This window comes from Pristiophorus japonicus, chromosome 16, assembly GCF_044704955.1.
Source record: "Pristiophorus japonicus isolate sPriJap1 chromosome 16, sPriJap1.hap1, whole genome shotgun sequence".
Lineage (NCBI taxonomy): Eukaryota > Metazoa > Chordata > Chondrichthyes > Pristiophoridae > Pristiophorus > Pristiophorus japonicus.
The window spans coordinates 138,599,727-138,625,771 of record NC_091992.1 but is presented as its reverse complement, the minus strand read 5'-3'; the positions used below and the strand labels follow the sequence as shown (position 1 = coordinate 138,625,771).

The 26,045-nt window shown below is 51.7% G+C and overlaps 1 protein-coding gene across 1 annotated transcript; it reads right to left on the bottom strand.

Moving 5' to 3' along the window:
* Positions 1–388: 388 nt before the first annotated feature.
* scpep1 (serine carboxypeptidase 1) lies at positions 389–25,963 on the bottom strand (the record flags this gene model as incomplete). The annotated part of the gene is made up of 7 exons (XM_070856860.1): positions 25,896–25,963; positions 23,855–23,994; positions 14,665–14,754; positions 12,566–12,721; positions 5,832–5,906; positions 1,004–1,076; positions 389–431 (listed from the first exon to the last, which is right to left on the bottom strand). Coding segments are annotated over exons 1-7 (641 nt in total), but the record flags the coding sequence as incomplete, so codon positions are not given.
* Between the last annotated feature and the right edge of the window lie 82 nt (positions 25,964–26,045).

Sequence of the window (26,045 nt, the reverse complement as noted above, 5' to 3'; positions counted from 1 at the left end):
GAGGGGACACGAAGGGAGGGGGGGGGAGGGGACACGAGGGAGGGGGGGGGAGGGACACGAGGAGGGGGGGGGAGGGGACACGAGGGAGGGGGGGGAGGGGACACGAGGGGGGGGGAGGGGACACGAGGGAGGGGGGAGGGGACACGAGGGCGGGGGAGGGGACACGAGGGCGGGGGAGGGGACACGAGGGCGGGGGCAGGGGACACGAGGGCGGGGCAGGGGACACGAGGGCGGGGGCAGGGACACGAGGGCGGGGCAGGGGGCACGAGGGCGGGGGCAGGGGACACGAGGGCGGGGGCAGGGGACACGAGGGGCGGGCAGGGACACGAGGCGGGGGCAGGGACGCGGGCGGGGCAGGGGGACACGAGGGGGGGAGGAGGGCAGGTACTTAACAATGCTGTACAGGTAGGGTCCCCAAGTCAGTACAGAATCTGCAGGAACAAGCAGCTGTGTATTAGTGGTTCAGGTGAGGAACACAATAACATGGATCCGGCAGCACACTACCCCCACCCCCACCACACACGCCCCCAACCCAACCCCACCCCCCACCCCTCACCCTCACCTCACCCTCACTCCCCCCTCCACCCCACACACACACACGCCCCCAACCCCACCCCCCAATCCAACACCCCCCCCAACCAACAACCCCCCCCCACTCTCACTCTCACTCCATCCCCCCCCCCACACACACACGCCCCCAACCCCACCCCCAATCCAACCACCCCCCACAACCCAACAACCCCCCCCCACTCTCACTCCCCCCCACACACACACACGCCCCCACCCCACCCCCAACCCACACCCCCCCCCCGCACTCTCACTCCCCCCCCCCACACACACACACGCCCCCAACCCCACCCCCAACCCAACTCCCCCTCACCCCACCCACAACCCCGACAACCGTCCCCCCACCCCTCACTCTCACTCCCCCCCCCCCCCCCCCCACCATCACCACCCCACCCCCAGAAGTCACTCCATTGAAATGAAGTGTGTGGAGCCATACCCACAGGGGAGATCCAGGAATCACCCAGAGCAACACCAGCAAAGTGGCACTTGATTTCACTGCGCTGAACGGCCTGTGAATGAGGCAAGGGATCAGAATGTCATCAAGCAATCACAACTCAAATAGAATCACACAGAATGTACGGCACAGACACAGACCATTGGGCCCACCGCTCCGTGCCGGGGTTTATGCTCCACACCAGCCCCCTCCCACCCCTCTCCATCTCACCCCATCACCATATCCTTCTATTCCTTTCTCCCTCATGTGTTTATCCAGCTTCCCCTTAAATACATTTATGTTATTCGCTTTAACCACTCCCTGGTGGAAGCAAGTTCCACATTCTCACCGTTCTGAGTAAACATTTGTCGAATTCCCCATTGGATTTATTTGTGACTATCTTATATTGATGGCCCCTGGTCTGGTCTCCCCCACAACTGAAAACATCTCTACATCGCCCCTATCAACCCCCTTCATAATTTTAAAGACCTCTATCAGGTCACCCCTCATAAGAAATAGGAGCAGGAGTATAAGAAGTGCAGGGGTGCAATTAAAAAAGATATCAGGAAAGCAAAGAGGGAGCATGAAAGAATGTTGTCAAATAAAATCAGGGGAAACCCAAAGATGTTTTATAAATGCATTAAGAACGAGGATAACTAGAGAAAGAGTGGGGCCTATTAAAGACCTTAAAGGAAATCTGTGTGTGAAGATAGAAGATGTGGTTATGATTCTTAACGAATACTTTGCATCTGTTTTCACAAAAGAGAGGGGCGATGCAGACTTTGCAATGAGGGAGGAGGAGTGTGAAATATTAGACGAGATAAACATTGTGAGAGAGGAAGTATTAAGGGGCTTAGCAGCTTTGAAAGTGGATAAATCCCCGGGCCCAGATGAAATGTATCCCAGGCTGTTAAGCGAAGCAAAAGAGGAAATAGCAGAGGATCTGACCATCATTTTCCAATCCTCTCTGGCTACAGGTGTGGTACCAGAGGATTGGAGGACTGCTAATGTGATACCGTTGTTTAAAAAGGGAGAAAGGGATAGACCGAGTAATTCCAGGCCAGTCAGCCGAATCTCAGTGGTGGAAAAATTATTGGAGAAAATCCTGAGGGACAGGATAAATCTTCATTTAGAAAGACACAGATTAATCGAGGACAGTCAGCACGGATTTGTTAAGGGAAGGTCGTGTCTGACTAACTTGATTGAATTTTTTGAGGAGGTAACCAGGAGGGTCGATGAGGACAGTGTGTACGATGTAGTGTATATGGATTTTAGCAAAGCTTTTGATAAGGTCCCATATGGCAGACTGGTCACAAAAGTAAAAGCCCATGGGATCCAGGGCAAAGTGGCAAGTTGGATCCAAAATTGGCTCAGAGGCAGGAAGCAAAGGGTAATGGTTGATGGGTGTTTTTGTGACTGGAAGGATGTTTCCAGTGGGGTTCCTCGGGGCTCAGTGCTGGGTCCTTTGCTTTTTGTGGTATATATCAATGACTTGGACTTGAATGTTGGGGGTATGATTAAGAAGTTTCCAGATGATACTAAAATAGGCCGTGTGGTTGATAATGAAGAAGAAAGCTGCGGACTGCAGGAGAATATCAATGTACTGGTCAGGTGGGCAGAACAGTGGCAAATGGAATTCAATCCGGAGAAGTGTGAGTTAATGCATTTGGGGAGATCTAACAAGGCAAGGGAATACACATTAAATGGTAGGACACCGAGAAGTGTAGAGGAACAAAGGGACCTTGGAGTGCAGGTCCACAGATCCCTGAAGGTAGCAGGCCAGGTGGATAAGGTGGTTAACATAAGAACATAAGAAATAGGAGCAGGAGTAGGCCATACAGCCCCTCAAGCCTGCTCCGCCATTCAATACAATCATGGCTGATCCGATCATGGACTCAGGTCCACCTCTCTGCCCACTCCCCATAACCTCTTATCGTTTAAGAAACTGTCTATTTGTCTTAAATTTATTCAATGTCCCAACTTCCATAGCTCTCCGAGACAGTGAGTTCCACAGATCCATAACCCTCAGAAGAAATTTCTCCTCATCTCAGTTTTAAATGGGCGACCCCTTATTCTAAGATCATGCCCCTAGTTCTAGTCTCCCCCATCAGTAGAAACATTCTCTCTGCATCCACCTTGTCGAGCCACCTCAATCGTATACGTTTCGATAAGATCACCTCTCATTCTTTTGAATTCCAATGAGTAGAGGCCCAACCTACTCAACCTTTCCTCATAAGTCAACCCCCTCATCTCTGGAGTCAACCGAGTGAACCTTCTTTGAACTGTCTCCAAAGCAAGTATATCCTTTAGTAAATATGGAAACCAAAACTGCACGCAGTACTCCAGGTGTGGCCTCACCAATACCCTGTATAACTGTAGCAAGACTTCCCTGCTTTTATACTCCATCCCCTTTGCGATAAAGGCCAAGATTCCATTGGCCTTCCTGATCACTTGCTGTACCTGCATACTAACCTTTTGTGTTTCATGCACAAGTACCCCCAGGTCCCGCTGTACTGCAGCACTTTGCAATCTTTCTCCATTTAAATAATAACTTGCTCTTTGACTTTTTCTGCCAAAGTGCATGACCTCACACTTTCTAACATTGTACACCATCTGCCAAATGTTTGCATAGACTTAGCCTGTCTATGTCCTTTTGCAGATTTTTTGTGTCCTCCTCACACATTGCTTTTTTTCCCATCTTTGTATCATCAGTAAACTTGGCTACGTTACACTCAGTCCCTTCTTCGAAGTCGTTAATATAGATTATAAATAGTTGGGGTCCCAGCACTGATCCCTGCGGCACATCACTAGTTACTGATTGCCAACCCGAGAATGAACCATTTATCCCAAAGGCATATGCAATACTTGCCTTTATTAGTTGAGGCATAGAATACAAGAGCAGGGAGGTTATGCTTGAACTGTATAAAACACCGGTTAGGCTGCAGCTGGAGTACTGCGTGCAGGTCTGGTCACATTACAGGAAGGGTGTGATTGCACAGAAAGGGTGCAGAGGAGATTTATAAGAATGTTGCCTGGACGTGGGAATTTTGGCTATGAGGAAAGATTGGAGATGCTGGATCTGTTTTCTTTGGAACAGAGAAGGCTGAGAGGAGACATGATTGAGGTGTGTAAAATTATGAGGGGCCTGGATAGAGTGGATAGGAAGGCTCTGTTTCCCTTGGCAGAGGGGTCAACAACCAGGGGACATAGATTTAAAGTAATTGGTCGGGGGTTTAGAGGAGATATATCGGGAAATATCTTCACCCAGAGGGAGGTGGGGGTCTGGAACTCACTGTCTGAAAGGGTGGTAGAGGCAGAAACCCTCACCATATTTAAAAGATACCTGGATGTGCACTTAAAGTGCCGTAATCCACAGGGATACAGACCAAGAGCTGGAAAGTGGGATTTAGGCTGGGTAACTCTTGGTCAGCCGGCATGGATACGATGGGTCAAATGGCCTCCTTCTGTGCTGTAAATTTCTATGGTTCTGTGATTCTATGAGTAGGCCATTTGGCCATTTAATAAGATCATGGCTGATCTGATCTTTGAGAGAAAAGAGCCCTAAGCGGTTCAGATATAACTTCAGCTAGGATACCATCCTGGTGAATCTATTTTGCACCTTCTCCAGTGCCTCTATATCCTTTGTATAATATGGAGACCAGAACTGTTCACAGTGTGGTCTAACCAAGGTTCTATACAAGTTGAACATAACTTCTTTGCTTTTCAATTTAATTCCTTTAGAAATGAACCCCAGAGCTGGGTTTGCTTTTTATGGCCTTATTAACCTGCGTCGCTGCTTTTAGTGATCGGTGTATTGTACCCCCAGATCCCTCTGTTCCTCTGCCCCATTTACACACTTATTTTCCCAGGAGTGTGTGACCTTATTCTTCCCACCAAAATGTAACACCTCACACTTACCTTTACTGAAATCCATGTGTCAATTAAACACCCATCTGAACTCCATCACACATTTTACTGTCTTTACACCATCTGTGCTCAGTGACTGAGTGTAAGCATCCTGCCCCAGAGTGGCAAATACCCCCACCACCCTACTCTGGGCAAATACCTTCCCCCACTCTGGGCAAATACCTTCCCCCAGCCCCCCACTCTGGACAAATACCTTCCCCCTCCCCCCCACTCCGGGCAAATACCTTCCCCCAGCCCCCCACTCCGGACAAATACATTCCCCCTTCCCCCTCCCTCCGGGCAAATACCTTCCCCCAGCCCCCCACTCCGGGCAAATACCTTCCCCCTCCCCCCCACTCCGGACAAATACCTTCCCCCTCCTCCTCCCTCCGGGCAAATACCTTCCCCCAGCCCCCCACTCCGGACAAATACCTTCCCCCTCCCCCCCACTCCGGACAAATACCTTCCCCCACCCCCTCCGGGCAAATACCTTCCCCCAGCCCCCTACTCCGGGCAAATACCTTCCCCCAGCCCCCCCACTCCGGGCAAATACCTTCCCCCTCCCCCCCACTCCGGACAAATACCTTCCCCCACCCCCTCTGGGCAAATACCTTCCCCCAGCCCCCAACTCCGGACAAATACCTTCCCCCTCCCCCCCACTCCGGGCAAATACCTTCCCCCTCCCCCCCACTCCGGGAAAATACCTTCCCCCAGCCCCCTCCCCCCGGGCAAATAACCCCCTCCCTCCCACCGGGCAAATACCTCTCTTTCCCCCACCTCCCCCCTCCCTCCCTCTGTGCAAATAGCCCCCCTTCCGTCCGGACAAATATCCACCTCTCTCCCTCTGGGCAAATACCCCTTCCCTGCTGTGGCCCCAGGCAGACACTAGCTGGAGTGTTTAGCAATAGTCTCACAGTATTCCTACCTTAACCAACTCCAAGGAAAGAGCAGCTGCCATTTTACCTCCATAGGATTCGGAGAAAATGTAGAACGGAATATTCTGTTCAAAAGAAAGACGTTATTTGATTTCTAAACTCCTCACAACATTGCCAGTCTGATACACCCCAGAGGGTTTATACTGATGACAAATCACTCAAGCCTAGCTCGATGCACAACCCCCTGCCCACCACATGTCCCGTCACTCACACTTGTTAGTCTGCCAACCACCTGCAACACAGTGTCCGCCTGCAACTCCTGACTTTCCAGTGATCATTCGCACTGGCGGGACCGAGTGGGCCTGAGCAGATGTAGCAAAGTTCAGGCATTCAGAACTTACATTCTTGGTCGTGCACTGGTTCTGCTCATCTTGTGGGCCGAGCTCCGCCATATGCACAGCCCCGAGACTGGCATCTGACCCCCTCCCATGGACCCGTCACCCCAGCGGGCGAGGGACCCGTCACCCCAGCGGGCGAGGGACCCGTCACCCCAGCGGGCGAGGGACCCGTCACCCCAGCGGGCGAGGGACCCGTCACCCCAGCGGGCGAGGGACCCGTAAACCAGTGAGAGTCAGTGTTTTCTGGCTGGAGTGGGATGGGTAGAGATTCTGAGAGAGAGAAGACAATCGGAGATTGTGCTCTGATCACTCCAGGAAGTCCGATGCTGCACTTGAAGAATTAGCCGAGCTGTTTGGAGCCCACGCTCGTGCTGTGCCTACTCTCTGGGTTAATACACTGAAGTGTGAGCTGATCTGGCAGAAGGGATAGGAAGAGACAATATAGATTTAATGGCACAGTTGTAAAGTGTATGGCAGGGAGAGAGCAACCTGGAGGTTCATGTGCATAGATCTTTGAAGGTGGCAAGACATAGAGAGCATAAATAGCAAAGCATATGGGATCGTGCTTCATAAATAGAGGTAATGAGTATAAAAGCAGAGAGGTTATACTGAATCACTACACATTAGGATGGATATGAAGGTCCCCGAGAGGCTGCAGAGGCGATTTGCCAGAATGGTTCGAGGGAGAGGTCGGGAGGTCTGAGGAGCAAGAGGCCTGAAGGTCGGTGAGGATTTCAATTCTGACGAGTCGGGAGGCCAGCGGGCCGGCAATGCCCCCCGAGGTCAGCGAGTCGGTTAGTCCCTGTGAGGTCGGCGAGTCGGGAGTTCGGAGGCCGAGAGGTCGGGAGGCCACAGAGGTCGTTGAGGTGAGTTGGTGAGTAGCTCTCGCTCCTCTTTCTTTTTAAGTAGATTTTAATCTAGATAAGGCTAACTAGAGGGATGGCAGTGCAGCTCAGTCCCGTGGAGAGCACATCCTGCGGTATGTGGGAAGTCCTGGACACTTTGTGCAGCCGAGACAACCCTGTGTGTAGGAGGTGTCTCCAGCTTCAACTACTCGAGCTCTGCGTTTCGGAGCTGGAGCAGCGGCTGGAATCAATAAGGTGCATCCGCGAGGCTGAGAGCTACGTGGATAGCATGTTTCAGGAGGTGGTCACCCCACAACTTAAAGGCGCGCAGGTAGAGGGGAAGTGGGTGACCACCAGACGTAGTAAGATCGCTAGGTAGGTAGCCCCCGTGAGTCCATCTCACTTTCAAACCAATATTCACTTCTGAGCACCGGTGGGGGACGATGGTGCCTCTGGGGAGTGCAGCCAGAGCCAAGTCCAAGGCACCACGGGTGGCTCAGCTGTACAGGGGGAGGGACAAAGAACAAAAGGGCCCTAGTGATAGGGGAACGGAAGGCGTTTCTGCGGCCATAGACGTGACTCCAGAATGGTTTTGTGCCTCCCTGGTGCCAGGGTCAAGGATGTCACAGAGCGGGGGGGGGGGGGGGGGGGAGGGTAAACAGCTAGAGGTCGTGGTCCATATCGGGACCAATGATATAGGTAAAATAAGGGATGAGGTCCTACAGGCAGAATTCAGGGAGCTAGGAAGAAAATTAAAGGGTAGGACCTCAAAAGGTAGCAATCTCCAGGTTACTACCAGTGCCACGTGCTAATGAGTATAAGAATAGGAGAGAGAGGATGAACACGTGGCTGGAAAGTTGGTGCAGGAGGGAGAGCTTTAAATTCCTGAGGCATAGGGACCGCTTCTGGGGGAGATGGGACCTGTACAAACCGGACTGGTTGCACCTCAACAGTGCCGGGACCAGTATCCTCGCGGGGAGTTTTGCTCGTGCTGTTGGGGAGAGCTTAAACTAGCTTGGCAGGGGGATGGGATCCTGAGAACAAATTCAATAGGGAAGGAAGTAAAGCAGAAATTGGATAGCAAGAATCTAGAAAGCGAATCTGTAAGACAGAGGAAACAGGGCTTAGTGTGTAGTAAGCAAGGAGGTCTTCCTGTGCTGAATGGTATATACTTTAATACAAGGAGTATAGCGAATAAGGCGGATGAGCTAAGAGCACAGGTAGACACTTGGGAGTATGACATTATAGCTATTACAGAAACATGGCTGAAAGAGGGGCAGGTTTGTCAGCTCAATATTCCTGGCTACAGGATTTTTAGACAAGATAGAGAGAGGGGTAAAAGGGTGGGGGGTCGCGGTACTGATTAAAGAAACTATTACAGCGGTGAGGGGGGATGATATGTTAGAGGGATCATCAAATGAGGCCATATGGGTCGAATTGAAAAATAATAAAGGGGCGATCACACTGCTGGGCGTGTATTATAGACCCCCAAACAGTGGGAGGGAGATAGAGGAGCAAATATGTCGGCAAATTGCTGTGAATTCCAAAAACCATAGGGTAGTAATAGTCGGGGATTTTAACTATCCAAATATTGATTGGGACAAATTTAGTGTGAAGGGTATAGAGGTTGTGGAATTCTTAAAATGCATTCAAGAGAACTTTTTTAGTCAGTATGTAGCAAGCCCAACACGAGAGGCGGTCTTGGATTTAGTTTTGGGGAAGGAAGCTGGGCAGGTTGAAGGGGTATTAGTTGGAGAGCACTTGGGTATCAGTGACCATAATTCAGTCAGATTCAAGTTGGTTATAGATAAGGACAAGAATAGGCCAGGAATAAAAGTTCCGAATTGGGGAAAAGCTAATTTTGCTAAGTTAAGGAGTGATTTGGCCATAGTGGACTGGAAACAGCTACTTGTGGGTAAATCCGTGTCGGAACAGTGGGAGGCATTCAAGGAGGAGATCCGGAAGGCTCAGGCCAAACATGTGCCCTTAAAGAAAAAGGGTGGGAATAATAATTCTAGAGCCCCCTGGATGTCTAGGGACTTACAGGGGAGGATCAAGAAAAGGGACGTTTATGTCACATATCGACAGCTAAATACTATAGAATCTTTAGAGGAATATAGAAAGTTAAGAGGCAGTATTAAAAAGGATATTAGGAATGCTAAGAGAGAGCACAAGAAATTCTTGGCCAGTAAAATTAAGGAAAACCCTAAGATGTTCTATAAATATATGAAGAGTAGGAGGGTAACTAAAGAAAGGGTAGGGCCTATTAGAGACCATGAGGGTAATCTTTGTGTGGAGGCAGAAGATGTTGGGAGGGTTGTTAACAAATACTGTGCATCAGTTTTCACAAAGGAAAGGGGCAATGCAGATACTGCTATCGAGGAGGAGTGTGATATTCTGGATGAAATAAATATAGTGAGAGAGGAAGTATTAAGGGGTTTAGCAGCTTTGAAAGTAGCTAAGTCCCCAGGCCTGGATGAAATGCATCCCAGGCTGTTGAGCGAAGTAAAAGAGGAAATAGCAGAGGCCTTGACCATCATTTTCCAGTCCTCTTTGGATCTGGGCATGGTGCCGGAGGATTGGAGAACTGCTAATGTAGTACCCTTGTTTAAGAAGGGAGAAAGGGACAGGCCAAGTAATTACAGGCCTGTCAGCCTAACCTCAGTGGTGGGAAAATTATTGGAAAAAATCCTCAAAGACAGGATAAATCTGCACTTGGAAAGGCAAGGATTAATTAGGGACAGTCAGCACAGATTTGTTCAGGGAAGATCGTGTTTGACTAACCTGATTGAATTTTTTGAGGAGGTAACCAAGAGGGTCGATGAGGGTAGTGTGTACGATGTAGTATATATGGACTTTAGCAAAGCTTTTGATAAGGTCCCACATGGTAAACTGGTCATGAAGGTTAAAGCCCATGGGATACAGGGCAAAGTGGCAAGTTGGATCCAAAAGTGGCTTGGAGGTAGGAAGCAAAGGGTAATGATTGATGGATGTTTTTGTGACTGGAAGGATGTTTCCAGTGGGGTTCTGCAGGGCTCAGTACTGGGACCCTTGCTTTTTGTGGTATATATCAACGATTTAGATTTGAATATAGGAAGTATGATTAAGAAGTTTCCAGAAGACACTAAAATTGGCTGTGTGGTTGATAATGAAGAGGAAAGTCATGGGCTGCAGGAGGATATCAATCTACTGGTCTGGTGGACAGAGCAGTGGCAAATGGAATTTAATTCGGGGAAGTGTGAGGTGATGCACTTTGGGATGGCTAATAAGGAAAGGGTATACACATTAAGCGGTAGGCCACTTAAAAGTGTAGATGAACAAAGGGACCTTGGAGTCTTTGTCCACAGATCCCTGAAGGTAGCAGGCCAGGTGGATAAGGTGGTTAAGAAGGCTAACGGAATGTTTGCCTTTATTGGCCGAGGCATAGAATACAAGAGCAGGGAGGTTATGCTTAAATTGTATAATACTTTGGTTAGGACACAGCTGGAGTATTGTGCGCAGTTCTGGTCGCCGTATTATACTAGAGATTGCACTAGAGAGAGTGCAGAGGAGATTTACTAGGATGCTGCCTGGAATGGAGAATCTTAGTTATGAGGACAGATTGGATAGGCTGGGTTTGTTCTCATTGGAACAGAGGAGGTTGAGAGGAGACCTCATTGAGGTGTACAAAATAGAGGGGCCTGGACATAGTGGATAGTAAGGGCCTATTTCTATTAGTGGAGGGGTCTATAATGAGGGGGACATAGTTTTAAGGTAGCTGGTGGAAGGTTTAGAGGGGATTTGAGGGGGGGGCTTCTTTACGCAGAGGGTTGTGGGAATCTGGAACTCGCTGCCTGAAAGAATGGTGGATGCAGAAACCCTCATCACTTTTAAGAGATAGAAACATAGAAAATAGGTGCAGGAGTAGGCCATTCGGCCCTTCTAGCCTGCACCACCATTCAATATGATCATGGCTGATCATGCATTTCAGTACCCCATTCCTGCTTTCTCTCCATACTTCTTGATCCCTTTAGCCATGAGGCCCACATCTAACTCCCTTTTGAATATATCTAATGAACTGGCCCCAACAACTTTCTGTGGTAGAGAATTCCACATGCCCACAACTCTCCGAGTGAAGAATTTTCTCCTCATCTCGGTCCTAAATGACTTACCCCTTATCCTTAGACTGTGACCCCTGGTTCTGGACTTCCCCAACATCAGGAACATTCTTCCTGCATCTAACCTGTCCAGTCCCGTCAGAATTTTATATGTTTCTATGAGATCCCCTCTCATTCTTCTAAACTCCAGTGGATACAAGCCTAGTCGATCCAGTCTTTCTTCATATGTCAGTCCTGTCATCCCGGGAGTCAGTCTGGTGAACCTTACGAAAGGGAAATCATTTTTGACAAATTTGCTGGAGTTCTTTGAGGATGCAACGAACAATTGAACATCCCTGTCCGGCGTAAAAATAAAACGGGGAAAGTGGCTCAACCGTGGCTACCAAGGGAAATTAGGGATAGTGTTAAAGGAAGAGGCATATAAATTGGCCAGAAAAAGCAGCAAACCTGAGGACTGGGAGAAATTTAGAATTCAGCAGAGGAGGACAAAGGGTTTAATTAGGAGGGGGAAAATAGAATATGAGAGTAAGTTTGCAGGGAACATAAAAACTGACTGCAAAAGTTTCTACAGATACTTGGAGAGAAAAAGATTAGTGAAGACAAATGTAGGTCCCTTGCAACCAGAATCAGGTGAAGTCATAATGGGGAACAAGGAAATGGCAGACCAATTGAACAAATACTTTCGTTCTGTTTGCACTCAGGAAGACACAAATAAACTTCCGTAAATACTAGGGGAATGAGGGTCTAGCGAGAAGGAGGAACTAAAGGAAATCCTTATTAGTCAGCAAATTGTGTTGGGGAAATTGATGAGATTGAAGGCTGATAAATCCCCAGGGCCTGATAGTCTGCATCCCAGAGTACTTAAGGAAGTGGCCCTAGAAATAGTCGATGCTTTGGTGATCATTTTCTAACATTCTATAAGCTATGGATCAGTTCCTATGGAGTAGAGGATAGCTAATGTAATCCCACTTTTTAAAAAAGGAGGGAGTGTGAAAACAGGGAATTATAGACCGGTCAGCCTGACATCGGTGGGAAAATGTTGATTAAGGAATGGTTGGACGGACACTTAAACTGCAGTAACCTTCAGAGTTACAGACCTAGAGCTGGTAATTGGGATTAGACTGGATGACCTTTAGTTGGACGGAGCAGATATAATGGTAAGTACTGCAGGGAATAGAATACGGCCAGGGTGATCCCCTGGACTAGTTTCGATCGCCTCGATGGGTCGGAGAGGAATTTTCCCAGATATTTTCTCTCTAAATTGGCCTGGGTTTTTAATCTGGTTTTTGCCTCTCCCAGGAGATCACAGGGCTCCACAGAGAGCTGGTATGGACTCAATAGGCCGAATGGCCTCCTGCTGTGCCATAATGATTATGACTCGAAGTCTTTAGCTAAGGACACATGTCTGCTACATAGAATGAAACAGAGGCGGTGGTGACATTACCTGGAACTCTGGCTTGATCTGGAAGAATTCCTTCAGCACAACCATCATGTCTGTAACCACCATGGCGAGATCTGTGGCGAAGGCGTTATCATCGGTGGTGTAACTGTATCCACTGCCCACGGGATTGTCCACAAACAGCAAACTGGCAGCTTTCAGCTGTAACAGGGAGAGGGACATGGGAAGTATGACCGAGTCCCATAGCACTGGACTGTCCCCAACAACACGGGGCCGGACCGACCCCAAACACGGGGCCGGACTGACCCCAAACACCGGACCGGACCGACCCCAAACACCGGACCGGACCGACCCCAAACACCGTTCCGGACCGGACCGGACCCCAAACACCGGACCGGACCGACCCGACCCCAAACACCGGACCAGACCCCAAACACCGGACCGGACCGACCCCAAACACCGGACCGGACCGACCCCAAACACCGTTCCGGACCGGACCCCAAACACCGGACCGGACCCCAAACACCGGACCGGACCGACCCGACCCCAAACACCGGACCAGACCCCAAACACCGGACCGGACCGACCCGACCGGACCAGACCCCAAACACCGGACCGGACCGACCCGACCGGACCAGACCCCAAACACCGGACCGGACCGACCCGACCGGACCGACCCCAAACACCAGACCGGACCGGACCGACCCCAAACACCAGACCGGACCGGACCGACCCCAAACACCAGACCGGACCGGACCGGACCGACCCCAAACACCAGACCGGACCGGACCGGACCGACCCCAAACACCAGACCGGACCGGACCGGACCGACCCCAAACACCAGACCGGACCGGACCGACCCCAAACACCAGACCGGACCGGACCGACCCCAAACACCAGACCGGACCGGACCGACCCCAAACACCAGACCGGACCGGACCGACCCCAAACACCAGACCGGACCGGACCGACCCCAAACACCAGACCGGACCGGACCGACCCCAAACACCAGACCGGACCGGACCGACCCCAAACACCAGACCGGACCGGACCGACCCCAAACACCAGACCGGACCGGACCGATCCCAAACACCAGACCGGACCGGACCGACCCCAAACACCAGACCGGACCGGACCGACCCCAAACACCAGACCGGACCGGACCGACCCCAAACACCAGACCGGACCGGACCGACCCCAAACACCAGACCGGACCGGACTGACCCCAAACACCAGACCGGACCGGACCGACCCCAAACACAACACGGGGCCGGACTGACCCCAAACACAACACGGGGCCGGACCGACCCCAAACACAACACGGGGCCGGACCGACCCCAAACACAACACGGGGCCGGACTGACCCCAAACACAACACGGGGCCGGACCGACCCCAAACACAACACGGGGCTGGACCGACCCCAAACACAACACGGGGCCGGACCGACCCCAAACACAACACGGGGCCGGACCGACCCCAAACACTGGACCGGAATGACCCCAAACACCGGACCAGACTGGACTGACCCCAAACACCGGACCAGACCGGACTGACCCCAAACACCGGACCGGACTGGACTGACCCCAAACACCGGACCAGACTGGACTGACCCCAAACACCAGACCGGACCGGACTGACCCCAAACACTGGACCAGAGCGGACTGACCCCAAACACCGGACCGGACTGACCCCAAAGACCACACAGGGCCAGACAGGACTGACCCCAAACGCCACATCGACTGACCCCGAACATCACACGGCTAGACAGAGGGGTCGGGGAGACCGCAGTGGGGCAAACAGGAAGGGAGTGAGGTGGGAAATGGGGGAGGGGCACTAGCTGCTTGTCCTGGGTCAATATGTTGAGTGTTTTTATAACCACACGGAGGCTAGAATTCAACCTCGCTCACTCAGACCGGGGTGGGGTGAGAGAGTGTCCTGACCAGGAGCCAGGGCCGATTGTGAGAATTATTCCCTGGAGCCGGAGCTGGAGCTCAGAGCAGAGACACTGAAATCGTCAATTTATCATTTACCCCACGTCATCGTTATCAGCACGCACCCCAGCTCTCCGTCTTATTGGCAATTCACAGCGAGGGACTGAGGCGGCTGAACCAATTCCTTCTTACATTCCCGAGGGGGAGCTTACCCATGTGGTGTTCCTGGGATTGAGATCCATGTCGAGAGGCCCAATCTCATTGAAGTTCCCAAATCCGCATCCCGAGGCTCCCGGGCCACCCTGCACAGGGAGGTGAAAGGGTTAAAATCTAACCGGAGCCAGGGTTAGACCGGCAGGCTGCAGTCGCTTCAGCCCAACCGCTGCCCACCCGAAACCCACCCAACCCCCCCACCAAACCCCTGCCCAACCCAAACCCACCCAACCGCTGCCCAGCCCAAACCCACCCAACCCCTGCCCACCCCAAACCCACCCAACCCCTGCCCACCCCCTACCCACCCAACCCCTGCCCACCCCAAACCCACCCAACCCCTGCCCACCCCAAACCCACCCAACCGCTGCCCAGCCCAACCCCTGTCCACCCCAAACCCACCCAACCCCTGCCCACCCCAAACCCACCCAACCCAAACCCACCCAACCCCTGCCCACCCCAAACCCACCCAACCCCTGCCCACCCGAAACCCACCCAACCCCTGCCCACCCCAAACCCCCCCAACCCACCCCAAACCCACCCAACCCCTGCCCAACCCAAACCCTGCCCAGCCCAAACCCACCCAACCGCTGCCCAGCCCAAACCCACCCAACCCCTGCCCACCCCAAACCCACCCAACCCCTGCCCACCCCCTACCCACCCAACCCCTGCCCACCCCAAACCCACCCAACCCCTGCCCACCCCAAACCCACCCAACCGCTGCCCAGCCCAACCCCTGTCCACCCCAAACCCACCCAACCCCTGCCCACCCCAAACCCACCCAACCCCTGCCCACCCGAAACCCACCCAACCCCTGCCCACCCCAAACCCCCCCAACCCCTGCCCACCCCAAACCCCCCCAACCCACCCAACCCCTGCCCAACCCAAACCCTGCCCAGCCCAAACCCACCCAACCGCTGCCCAGCCCAAACCCACCCAACCCCTGCCCAGCCCAACCCCTGTCCACCCCAAACCCACCCAACCCCTGCCCACCCCAAACCCACCCAACCCCTGCCCACCCCAAACCCACCCAACCGCTGCCCAGCCCAACCCCTGCCCACCCGAAACCCACCCAACCCCCGCCCACCCCAAACCCCCCCAACCCCAAACCCACCCAACCCAAACCCACCCAACCCCTGCCCAACCCAAACCCACCAAACCCCTGCCCCCAACCCCTGCCCACCCCAAACCCCCCCAACCCCAAAACCCACCCGAAACCCACCCAACCCCTGCCCAACCCCAAACCCACCCAACCGCTGCCCACCCCAAACCCACCCAACCGCTGTCCACCCCCCCACCAAACCCCTACCCCCACCAAACCCACTCAATCCCTGCCCACCCCAAATCCAACCCAACCCCCCCACCAAACCCCTACCCACCCCAAACCCACCCAACCCCTGCCCACCCCAAACCCAACCCCCCCACCAAACCCCTGCCCAACCCAAACCCACCCAACCCCTGCCCACCCCAAACCCAACCCAACCACCAAATCCCTGCCCAACCCAACCCCTGCCCCCAAACCCACCCAACCCCTGCCCACCCCAAACCCACCCAACCGCTGCCCACCCCAAACCCAACCCAACCCCCCCACCAAACCCCTACCCACCCCAAACCCACCCAACCCCTGCCCACCCCAAACTCAACCCAACCCCCCCACCAAACCCCTGCCCCCAAACCCTCCCCCACCAATCCTGCCCACCCCAACCCCTCAAACACCCAAACCCAACCCTCCCCCCCCCGCGCAACCCAACCCCCCCCCCTCCAACGCCTGCCCAATCTCCGCCCATCCCCCACAAACCCAGCCCACCCAACCTCCAAAACCCAAACCTACCCCCCAAAACCTCCAACACACCTCAACCCCACCGCCCTCCCTCCACTCCCCAAACCCACCCCAATCCTTCCCTCCACCCCCTCAACAAACCTCCCAAACCCATCCCCTCCCCAAACTCCATCCCCTACCTCCACTCCCCCAACCCATCCCTCCCCGTAACCCACCTCCCCAAACCCACCCACCCCCCTCCCTCCACTCCCCAACCCCCCTCGCATAGAATCATAGAAGTTTACAGCACGGAGGCTCATCGAGTCCATGACGGCCAACAAGAGGCTATCCAGCCAAATCCCACTTTCCAGCCCCAGGTCCGTAGCCCTGTAGGTTATGGCACCGCAAGTGCACATCCAAGTACTGTTTAAATGTGGTGAGAGTTTCTGCATCCACCACCCTTTTAGGCAGTGAGTTCCCGACCCCCACCACCCTCTGGGTTCCCTTCAAATCCCCTCTAAACCTTCTACCAATTACTTTAAATTTATGCCCTCTTGTTGTTGACCCCTCCGTTAAGGGAAATAGGCCCTTTCTATCCGCTATATCAGGCCCCTCATAATTTTATACATGTAAAGTCCTGTCACTGTAAAGTCCTGTCCCCTCAGTACAGATTCACACGAGGCATGTAGTGAAGTCAAGGTCACTCTGGACCTGCACCTTTATTTCACAGCTCTGGAATGCTGCATTTGCCTGAGACCTGCCCTTATATACCTGTCTCTTGCAAGTGCACCCCTGGTGGTAAGGTATGCTGGTGGTTACAGGTCATATCTTATTACATTCATGTATAGCATGTTAGGATACAGTTATATATAATAATGTAAGATACATGACATCACCCTCCCCCAAGGTCTTATTGTCTTTTTAGGTTCAGTCTCTCAGGGGCTCTACGCTCTCGCGTGGAGCGTCTGAGTTGTGGTTCAGTTGTTTGCCTTGGTGTCTGTTTTTCTTTGGGTGTGGTTCCTGGTATCTCGCCTGGGCTGTCTGTTTCGATTGGTGTGATTGTTGTTGACTCGCCTGGGCTGTCTGTTGGGATTGCCCTTTCCTCAGGTTGTTCCCTCTGTCTGTCCACCAGGTGTGGTGCGAGTTCCACATTGTGGTCTGCCTCTGGTTCCGCAGTGTTGTTGGTAAATGTGCTTTTGACTTGGTCTACATGCCTCCGGCAGGTTTTGCCATTGTCCATTTGTACTACCAGTAGCCTGTTTCCTTCCTTGCCCGTTACTATCCCTGCAAGCCATTTGGGACCCCTGCCTTCGTTTAGTACAAACACTTTGTCCCCTATCTCATTCCATCTCCTCCTCGAATTTCTGTCATGGTACTCAGTCAGCTTACGGCGCTTTGCCTCAACGATTTCGTGCATGTCTGGGAGGATTAATGGGAGCCTTGTTTTTAAAGTCCTTTTCATCAACAGTTGCGCGGGGGGGATCCCAGTCAGTGAGTGCGGACGAGATCTGTATGCCAGCAGCAGTCGCGACAGGCGACCTTACAGCGTGGGACCTTGGATTTTAAGCATGCTTTGTTTAATGATTTGCACTGCTCTCTCCGCCTGGCCATTGGAGGCTGGCTTGAACGGTGCCGTCATGACGTGATTTATGCCGTGGTCAATTATAAAGTCTTGGAATTCTGCACTGGTGAAGCACGGACCATTGTCACTGACTAATATGTCAGGGATTCCGTGCGTTGCCAACATGGTTGCGAGGATCTCCACAGTGTTGGAGGTTGTGCTCGAATTTAAAATGGTGCATTCGATCCACTTTGAAAATGCATCTAAACTACGAGGAACATTTTGCCCATGAATGGGCCTGCATAGTCTACGTGCACCCGCGACCACGGTTTGGTAGACCAGGGCCAGGGGCTCAGTGGAGCCTCCCTGGGGGCATTGCTGAGTTGGGCACAAATGGTGCACCTTCGGACGCAGAGCTCCAAGTCCGCGTCAATACCAGGCCACCAGACGTGGGATCTGGCTATGGCCTTCATTAGAATGATCCCCGGGTGCTCACGGTGGAGCTCCCGGACAAATGCCTCTCTGCCTCGCAGAGGCATGACTACTCGGCTGCCCCACATCAGGCAGTCTGCTTGTAGTGATAGCTCATGTATGCACCTGAGAAAGGGTTTTAATTCCTCAGGGTAGGCATCGCGAGCCTCTGCCCAGTCACCGGTTAGGACACATCTTTTTACTAAGGATAACGTGGGGTCGCTGGCCGTCCAGGCTCTGATTTGGCGAGCCGTCATGGGTGAACCTGTGGACTCAAAGGCATTGATTGCCATGACTATCTCACAGTCCTGTTCGTCAGACCCTTCCGTGGTCGCCAGGGGTAGCCTGCTGAGCGCGTCGGCACAGTTGTCTGTGCCTGGTCTGTGCCTTATGGTATAGTCGTAGGACGCCAGCATGAGTGCCCACCATTGAATTCGCGCCGAGGCGTTGGCGTTTATTGCCTTGCTCTCGGATAGGAGGGACGTGAGGGGCTTGTGGTCGGTTTCTAACACAAACTTGGCCCCGAAAAGGTATTGGTGCATCTTTTTGACACCGTACACGCACGCGAGCACCTCCTTCTCTACCATTCCGTACCCGCGCTCCGCCCGCAAAATTGACCTGGAGGCATAAGCTATGGGTTGTAATTTACCCGCACTATTGACGGGTGCGAGAAACAGGCACTTGGATTTCTTGACTCGTAGGCCTACCCGATCCAACCGCTTTAGTACTTCCTCCATATTACGGAGATGGGAGTCGGTGTCCCTGCCCGTGATAAGTATGTCGTCTTGAAATACAACCGTCCCCGGGATGGACTTGAACAGACTCTCCATGTTGCGCTGAAATATGACAGCTGCCGACCTGATGCCGAATGGGCATCGATTGTACATGAAAAGGCCTCGATGTGTGTTGATGGTGGTGAGTAGCTTGGATTCCTCGGTCAATTCTTGCGTCATATACGCAGACGTGAGGTCTAATTTTGAGAAAAGTTTACCTCCAGCCAATGTGGCAAATAAGTCCTCCGCTCTGGGCAGCGGGTACTGGTCCTGTAGGGAGACTCTGTTTATGGTAGATTTGTAGTCCCCACAGATTCGTACGGATCCATCAGGCTTCATGACTGGGACGATGGGACTTGCCCAGTCGCTAAATTCCACAGGTGAGATAATGCCTTCCCGCAGAAGCCTGTTTGGTTTGTGTTCAATCTTTTCCCTCATCACATAGGGTACAGCTCTGGCCTTGTGATGCACCGGTCTAGCATCCTGTGAGATGTAGATTTTGACTTTGGCCCCTTTGAAAGTACCCACACCTGGCTGAAAGAGATGTTCAAATCGCTTTATAACTGTTGAGCAGGAGGTCCGTTCCTCTAATGACATGGCATGGACATCATCCCATTTCCAGTTTAGTTTTGCCAGCCAGCTTCTCCCCAGCAGTGCTGGGGGGTCTCCGGGGACAATCCACAGGGGAAGTCGGTTCACTGTCCCTTTGTGTGTGACAGAGAGCATGGCGCTGCCGAGGACTGGTACGATTTCTTTGGTATAGGTCCTTAGTTTGGTGTTGACCCTTGTGAGTTTTGGTCTGTCTCTTTTATGCGGCCACAGTTGTTCAAATTGTTGAGCGCCAATAAGAGATTGACTCGCTCCTGTATCCAGCTCCATGTTGACAGATATCCCGTTGAGTAGGACCCTCATTATAGGAGGCGTCCTGTCGTAGGAGCAGCGGCCATTGATCGTATTGGTCCGCTGTACATCGGTGTCCCGGGTACTGTCCCCACCATCTTCTGGTCCGCTTTCCGACCCATCCGATTCGTATACCAGCCGAGCTGCCGTTTTTTTTGCACATGCGGGCCAAATGCCCTGTATATTCACAGTTCCTGCAAACAGCCTGCTGAAATCAACATTCCCTTGACAAGTGTCCACCCCCACACCTCCAGCACAGACTGCTTGCAAAGAATGAGCTGCGTTTGGCTGATCTCTCTTGAGCTTCTCTGTTTGTAGTTGATTGCTCGCATTGTGGGTTGATGAGGTGTGAACGGCTCTGTTGCCACTGCTTGCTGTCGAAAACCTGTTCTCCCGGTTTTGTCTGGTGTGTGGGGGTAGCAGCTTGTCTAATACTGTGAACTCCTTGTTCCATTATTTCGTTAGTTGTCGTACCTGCATTGTAAATCAACCTCGTTTCTTCTTCCCCTACCAAGAATGTCTGTGCAACCAGTGCTGCTGCCTCTAAGGTCAGGTTCTTGGTCTCTATGAGATTTCGGAATATGCCTGCGTGGCCTATTCCTTCAATGAAAAAGTCTCAGCATTTCTCTCCTCAGTTCATCGGAGAACTCACATAAACTAGCCAACCTCCGAAGTTCCGCCACGAAGTCGGGTATGCTCTGGCCCACACAGCGTCTGTAGTTGTAGAACCTGTGTCTGGCCATGTGTAGGCTGCTCGCTGGCTTCAGGTGGTCTCTTACCAGTGTGCTCAATTCTTCAAACGACTTGCTTGCTGGTTTCTCAGGTGCCAACAGATCCTTCATTAAAGCGTATGTTTTCGAGCCACAGCTGGTCAAGAGATGGGCTCTTCTCTTGTCTGCCGTATCGTCGCCTAACCAGTCTTTGGTTACAAAGCTTTGCTGGAGCCTTTCTATAAAGTCCTCCCAATTGTCTCCCGCATTGTACTTTTCATCTGATCCGTTGTTCGCCATTCTGTGGATTCTGTAATCCCGTAACCCGTCGCCACTGTAAAGTCCTGTCCCCTCAGTACAGATTCACACGAGGCATGTAGTGAAGTCAAGGTCACTCTGGACCTGCACCTTTATTTCACAGCTCTGGAATGCTGCACTTGCCTGAGACCTGTCCTTATATACCTGTCTCTTGCAAGTGCACCCCCGGTGGTAAGGTATGCTGGTGGTTACAGGTCATATCTTATTACAGTCATATATAGCATGTTGGGATACAGTTATATATAATAATGTAAGATACATGACAATACACCTCAATGAGATTTCCCCTCAGCCTCCTCTGTTCCAAGGAACACAAATCCAGCCAATCTAATCTGTCCTGATAGCTAAGATTCTCCACGCCCGGTAACATCCTCGTAAATCTCCTCTGTACCCTCTCCAGTGCAATCACATCTTTCCTGTAATGTGGTGACCAGAACTGCACGCAGTACTCTAGCTGTGGCCGAACCAGTGTTTTATACATTTCAAGAATAACAACCTTGCTCTTGTATTCTATGCCTCGGCTAATAAAGGCAAGCATTCCGTATGCCTTCTTAACCACCTTATCTACCTGGCCTGCTACTTTCAGGGATCTGTGGACATACACTCCAAGGTCCCTTTGTTCCTCTATACTTCTCAGTGTCCTACCATTTAATGTGTATATTCTTTCCTTGTTAGCCCTCCCCAAATGCATTACACTTCTCCGGATTGAATTCCATTTGCCACTGTTCTACCCACCTGACCAGTACATTGATATCTTCCTGCAGTCCGCAGCTTTCTTCTTCATTATCAACCACGATGGGCCGAAATAGCCTCTTTCTTCGCTGTAAATTTCTATGTTAAAGCCGATTTTAGTATCATCTGCAAACTTTGTAATCATACCCCTTATATTCAAGTCTAGGTCATTGATATATGTATCACAAAAAGCAAGGGACCCAGCACTGAGCCCTGCGGAACCCCACTGGAAACATCCTTCCAATCACAAAAACATCCATCAATCATTACCCTTTGCTTCCTGCCTCTGAGCCAATTTTGGATCCAACTTGCCACTTTGCTCTAGATCCCAGGGGCTTTTACTTTCGTGACCAGTCTGCCATGTGGGACCTTATCAAAAGCTTTGCTAAAATCCATGACATAGAAACATAGAAAATAGGTGCAGGAGTAGGCCATTCGGCCCTTCGAGCCTGCACCACCATTCAATAAGATCATGGCTGATCATTCACCTCAGTACCCCTTTCCTGCTTTCTCTCCATACCCTTTGATCCCTTTAGCCGTAAGGGCCATATCTAACTCCCTCATACGCATCATACGCACTGCCCTCATTGACCCTCCTGGTTACCTCCTCGAAAAATTCAATCAAGTTAGTCAGACACAACCTTCCCTTAACAAATCCATGCTGACTGTCCTTGATTAATCCGTGTCTTTCTAAGTGAAGATTTATCATGTCCTTCAGGGTTTTTTCCAATAATTTTCCCACCACTGAGGTTAGGCCAACTGGCCTGTAATTACTCGGCCTATCCCTTTCTCCCTTCTTAAACAAAGGTACCATATTAGAGTCCTCTGGCACCACACCTGAAGTCAGAGTGGACTGGAAAATGATGGTCAGAGCCTCTGCTTTTTCCTCTTTTACTTCGCTTAACAGCCAGGGATACGTATCATCCGGGCCTGGGGATTTAACCACTTTCAAAGCTACGAAACCCCTTAATACTTCCTCTCTCATTATGTTTATTTCATCTAATATTTCACTCTCCTCCTCAATAGTAGTGACACAAAGTATTCATGAAGAACCATACCCACATCTTCCGCCTCCACACACAGATTACCCTCATGGTCTCTAATAGGCCCTACCCTTTCTTTAGTTATCGTCTTGTTCTTCATATATTTATAAAACATCTTTGAGTTTTCCTTAATTTTACTTGCCACAAATTGTTCATGCTCTCTTTGCTTTCCTAATATTCTTTTTAATTTCACCCCTGGACATTTTATACTCCTCTAGAGATTCTGCAGTATTGAGCTGTCGGTATATGACATAAGCCTCCCTTTCTTTCTTTATCCTACCCTGTTTGTCCCTCGACATCCAGGGGGCTCGAGATTTGTTAGTCCCACCCTTTTTCTTTAGGGACACATATTTGGCCTGAGCCCTCCGAATTTCCTCCTTGAATACCTCCCACTGCTCTGACACTGCTCTACCTTCAAGTAGCTGTTTCCAGTCCACTTTGGCTCAATCACATCTCAGCTTAGCAAAGTTGGCTTTTCCCCAATTTAAAACTTTTATTTCTGGTCTATCTTTGTCCTTTTCCATAACTACCTTAAATCTGACTGAATTATGATCAATAGCACCTAAGTGCTCTCCCACTGATACCCCTTCCACCTGCCCAGCTTCATTCCTGAAAACTAAATCCAGAAATGATCCCTCCCGTGTTGGGCTTGCTACACACTGGCTAAAAAAAGTTCTCTTGAATGTATTTTAGGAATTTCGTACCCTCTATACCCTTCACACTAATTTTGTCCCAGTTAATATTAGGGTAGTTGAAATCCCCTACTATTATTGCCCTATTGTTTTTGCGCTACTGAAATTTGCCTTCATATTTGCTCTTCTATCTCTCTCTCACTGTTTGGGGGTCTAAAATACCCAACCCATCCTGCAACCCACCTCACAACCCCCTCCCCTCCCCTCCCCTGAGCGGTGAATTACTTGTTTACCTGTAGCCACATGACGAGAGGCAGAGAAGTGAAGTTCTCGGTTGGACTGTTTGCGTAGTAAAGCCACCAGAATATCTGGGCATCTTTACGCACAGATACATATTTCCAGTCCTCCCGGTCATCTTTTGGAACAGTGGCACCTGTGGATGTAGACAAGATCATAGGTAGTGTAACCATCGAGAGAGAGACAGTATAGCAGTAAGCCTGAGGATCAGGAGAGTTTCAGAAATCAGCAAAGGATGTCCAAAAAATTAAAGGGAGAAATTAGAATAAGAGTAAACTAGCAAGAAATATAATAACAGATTGTAATAGGAATGGGGTCGAGTGTGTGAGAGTGTGTGAGAGAGTGTGTGTGTGTGTATGAGTGTGAGTGTGAGAGCGAGTGTATGAGTGTGTGAGAGAGAGTGTGAGTGTGTGAGAGCGAGTGTGAGTGTGTGTGAGAGCGAGTGTGAGAGCGAGTGTGAGTATGAGTGTGAGTGTGCGAGTGTGTGTATGAGTGTGCGAGAGCGAGTGTGAGAGTGTGTGTGAGAGCGAGTGTGAGTGTGAGTATGAGTGTGCGAGTGTGTGTATGAGTGTGTGAGAGCGAGTGTGAGAGCGAGTGTGTGAGAGTGTCTGAGTGTGTGTGTGTGTGAGTGTGAGTGAGTGCGAGTGTGTGTATGAGTGTGAGTGTGTGAGAGCGAGTGTGAGTGTCTGAGTGTGAGAGTGTGTGTGAGTGAGTGTGTGTGAGAGCGAGTGAGTGTGAGAGTGTGAGTGAGAGTGTGTGTGTGTGTGTGTATGAGTGAGTGTGTGTATGAGTGTCTGTGAGTGTGTGAGAGCGAGTGTGAGTGTCTGAGAGTGTGTGTGAGTGAGAGCGAGTGTGAGTGTGAGAGTGTGTGTGAGTGAGTGAGAGTGTGTGTGTGTGTCTGAGTGTGTGTGTGTATGAGTGTGTGTGTGTATGAGTGTGTGAGTGTCTGTGAGTGAGTGAGAGCGAGTGTGAGTGTCTGAGTGTGTGTATGAGTGAGTGAGAGCGAGTGTGAGTATGAGTGAGTGAGTGAGTGAGAGTGTGTGTGTGTGTCTGAGTGTGTGTGAGTGAGTGTGTGTGAGTGTCTGTGAGTGAGTGAGAGCGAGTGTGAGTGTCTGAGTGTGTGTATGAGTGAGTGAGAGCGAGTGTGAGTGTGAGTGAGTGAGTGAGAGTGTGTGTGTGTGTCTGAGTGTGTGTGTGAGTGAGTGTGTGTGAGTGTCTGTGAGTGAGTGAGAGCGAGTGTGAGTGTCTGAGTGTGTGTATGAGTGAGTGAGAGCGAGTGTGAGTGTGTGTATGAGTGAGTGAGTGTGAGTGTCTGAGTGTGTGTGAGTGAGAGCGAGTGTGAGTGTGTGTATGAGTGAGTGAGAGTGTGTGTGTGTGTCTGAGTGTGTGAGTGTCTGAGTGTGTGTATGAGTGAGTGAGAGCGAGTGTGAGTGTGTGTATGAGTGAGTGAGTGTGAGTGTCTGAGTGTGTGTGAGTGAGAGCGAGTGTGAGTGTGTGTATGAGTGAGTGAGAGTGTGTGTGTGTGTCTGAGTGTGTGTGTGTCTGAGTGTGTGAGTGAGTGTGTGTGAGTGTCTGAGTGTGTGAGAGCGAGTGTGAGTGAGTGAGAGTGAGTGTGAGTGTCTGAGTGTGTGTGAGTGAGAGCGAGTGTTGAGTGTCTGAGTGTGTGTGAGTGAGAGTGAGTGTGAGTGTGTGAGTGTGTGTGAGTGTGTGTGTATGAGTGTGTGAGTGTGTGTGAGTGAGAGTGAGTGTTGAGTGTCTGAGTGTGTGTGAGTGTGTGTGTATGAGTGTGTGAGTGTGAGAGTGAGTGTGGGGAGGAAGGGGGAAGTGTCCCACAAAACATGCAGCGACATATCCCAGCATGAAGTTGGAAGCTGGGAACTCCCTGGCCAAACCAGTCCGGGGGCATTCCATGAAGGGCTCGGTGCGCTGGGAAACCCGAGTCAGTGGGAGGCTGCGGGGGGCGGGGGGCGGCGGGCGGGGGGCGGGGGGTGCGGGGGGGGGGGTGCGGGGGGCGGGGGGCGGGGGGTGGGCACTGACCTGCCGCCAGGACTCCGGACACAATCAGCAGCGCCGCCGCTCCCCGCTCCATGGCCCGGCTCATGTGACCCAGGGCCCGCCCCCGGCACTGGCCCCGCCCCCCGCCCGGGGACAGGCCCCGCCCCCCGCCCCGCCCCGGGACAGGCCCCG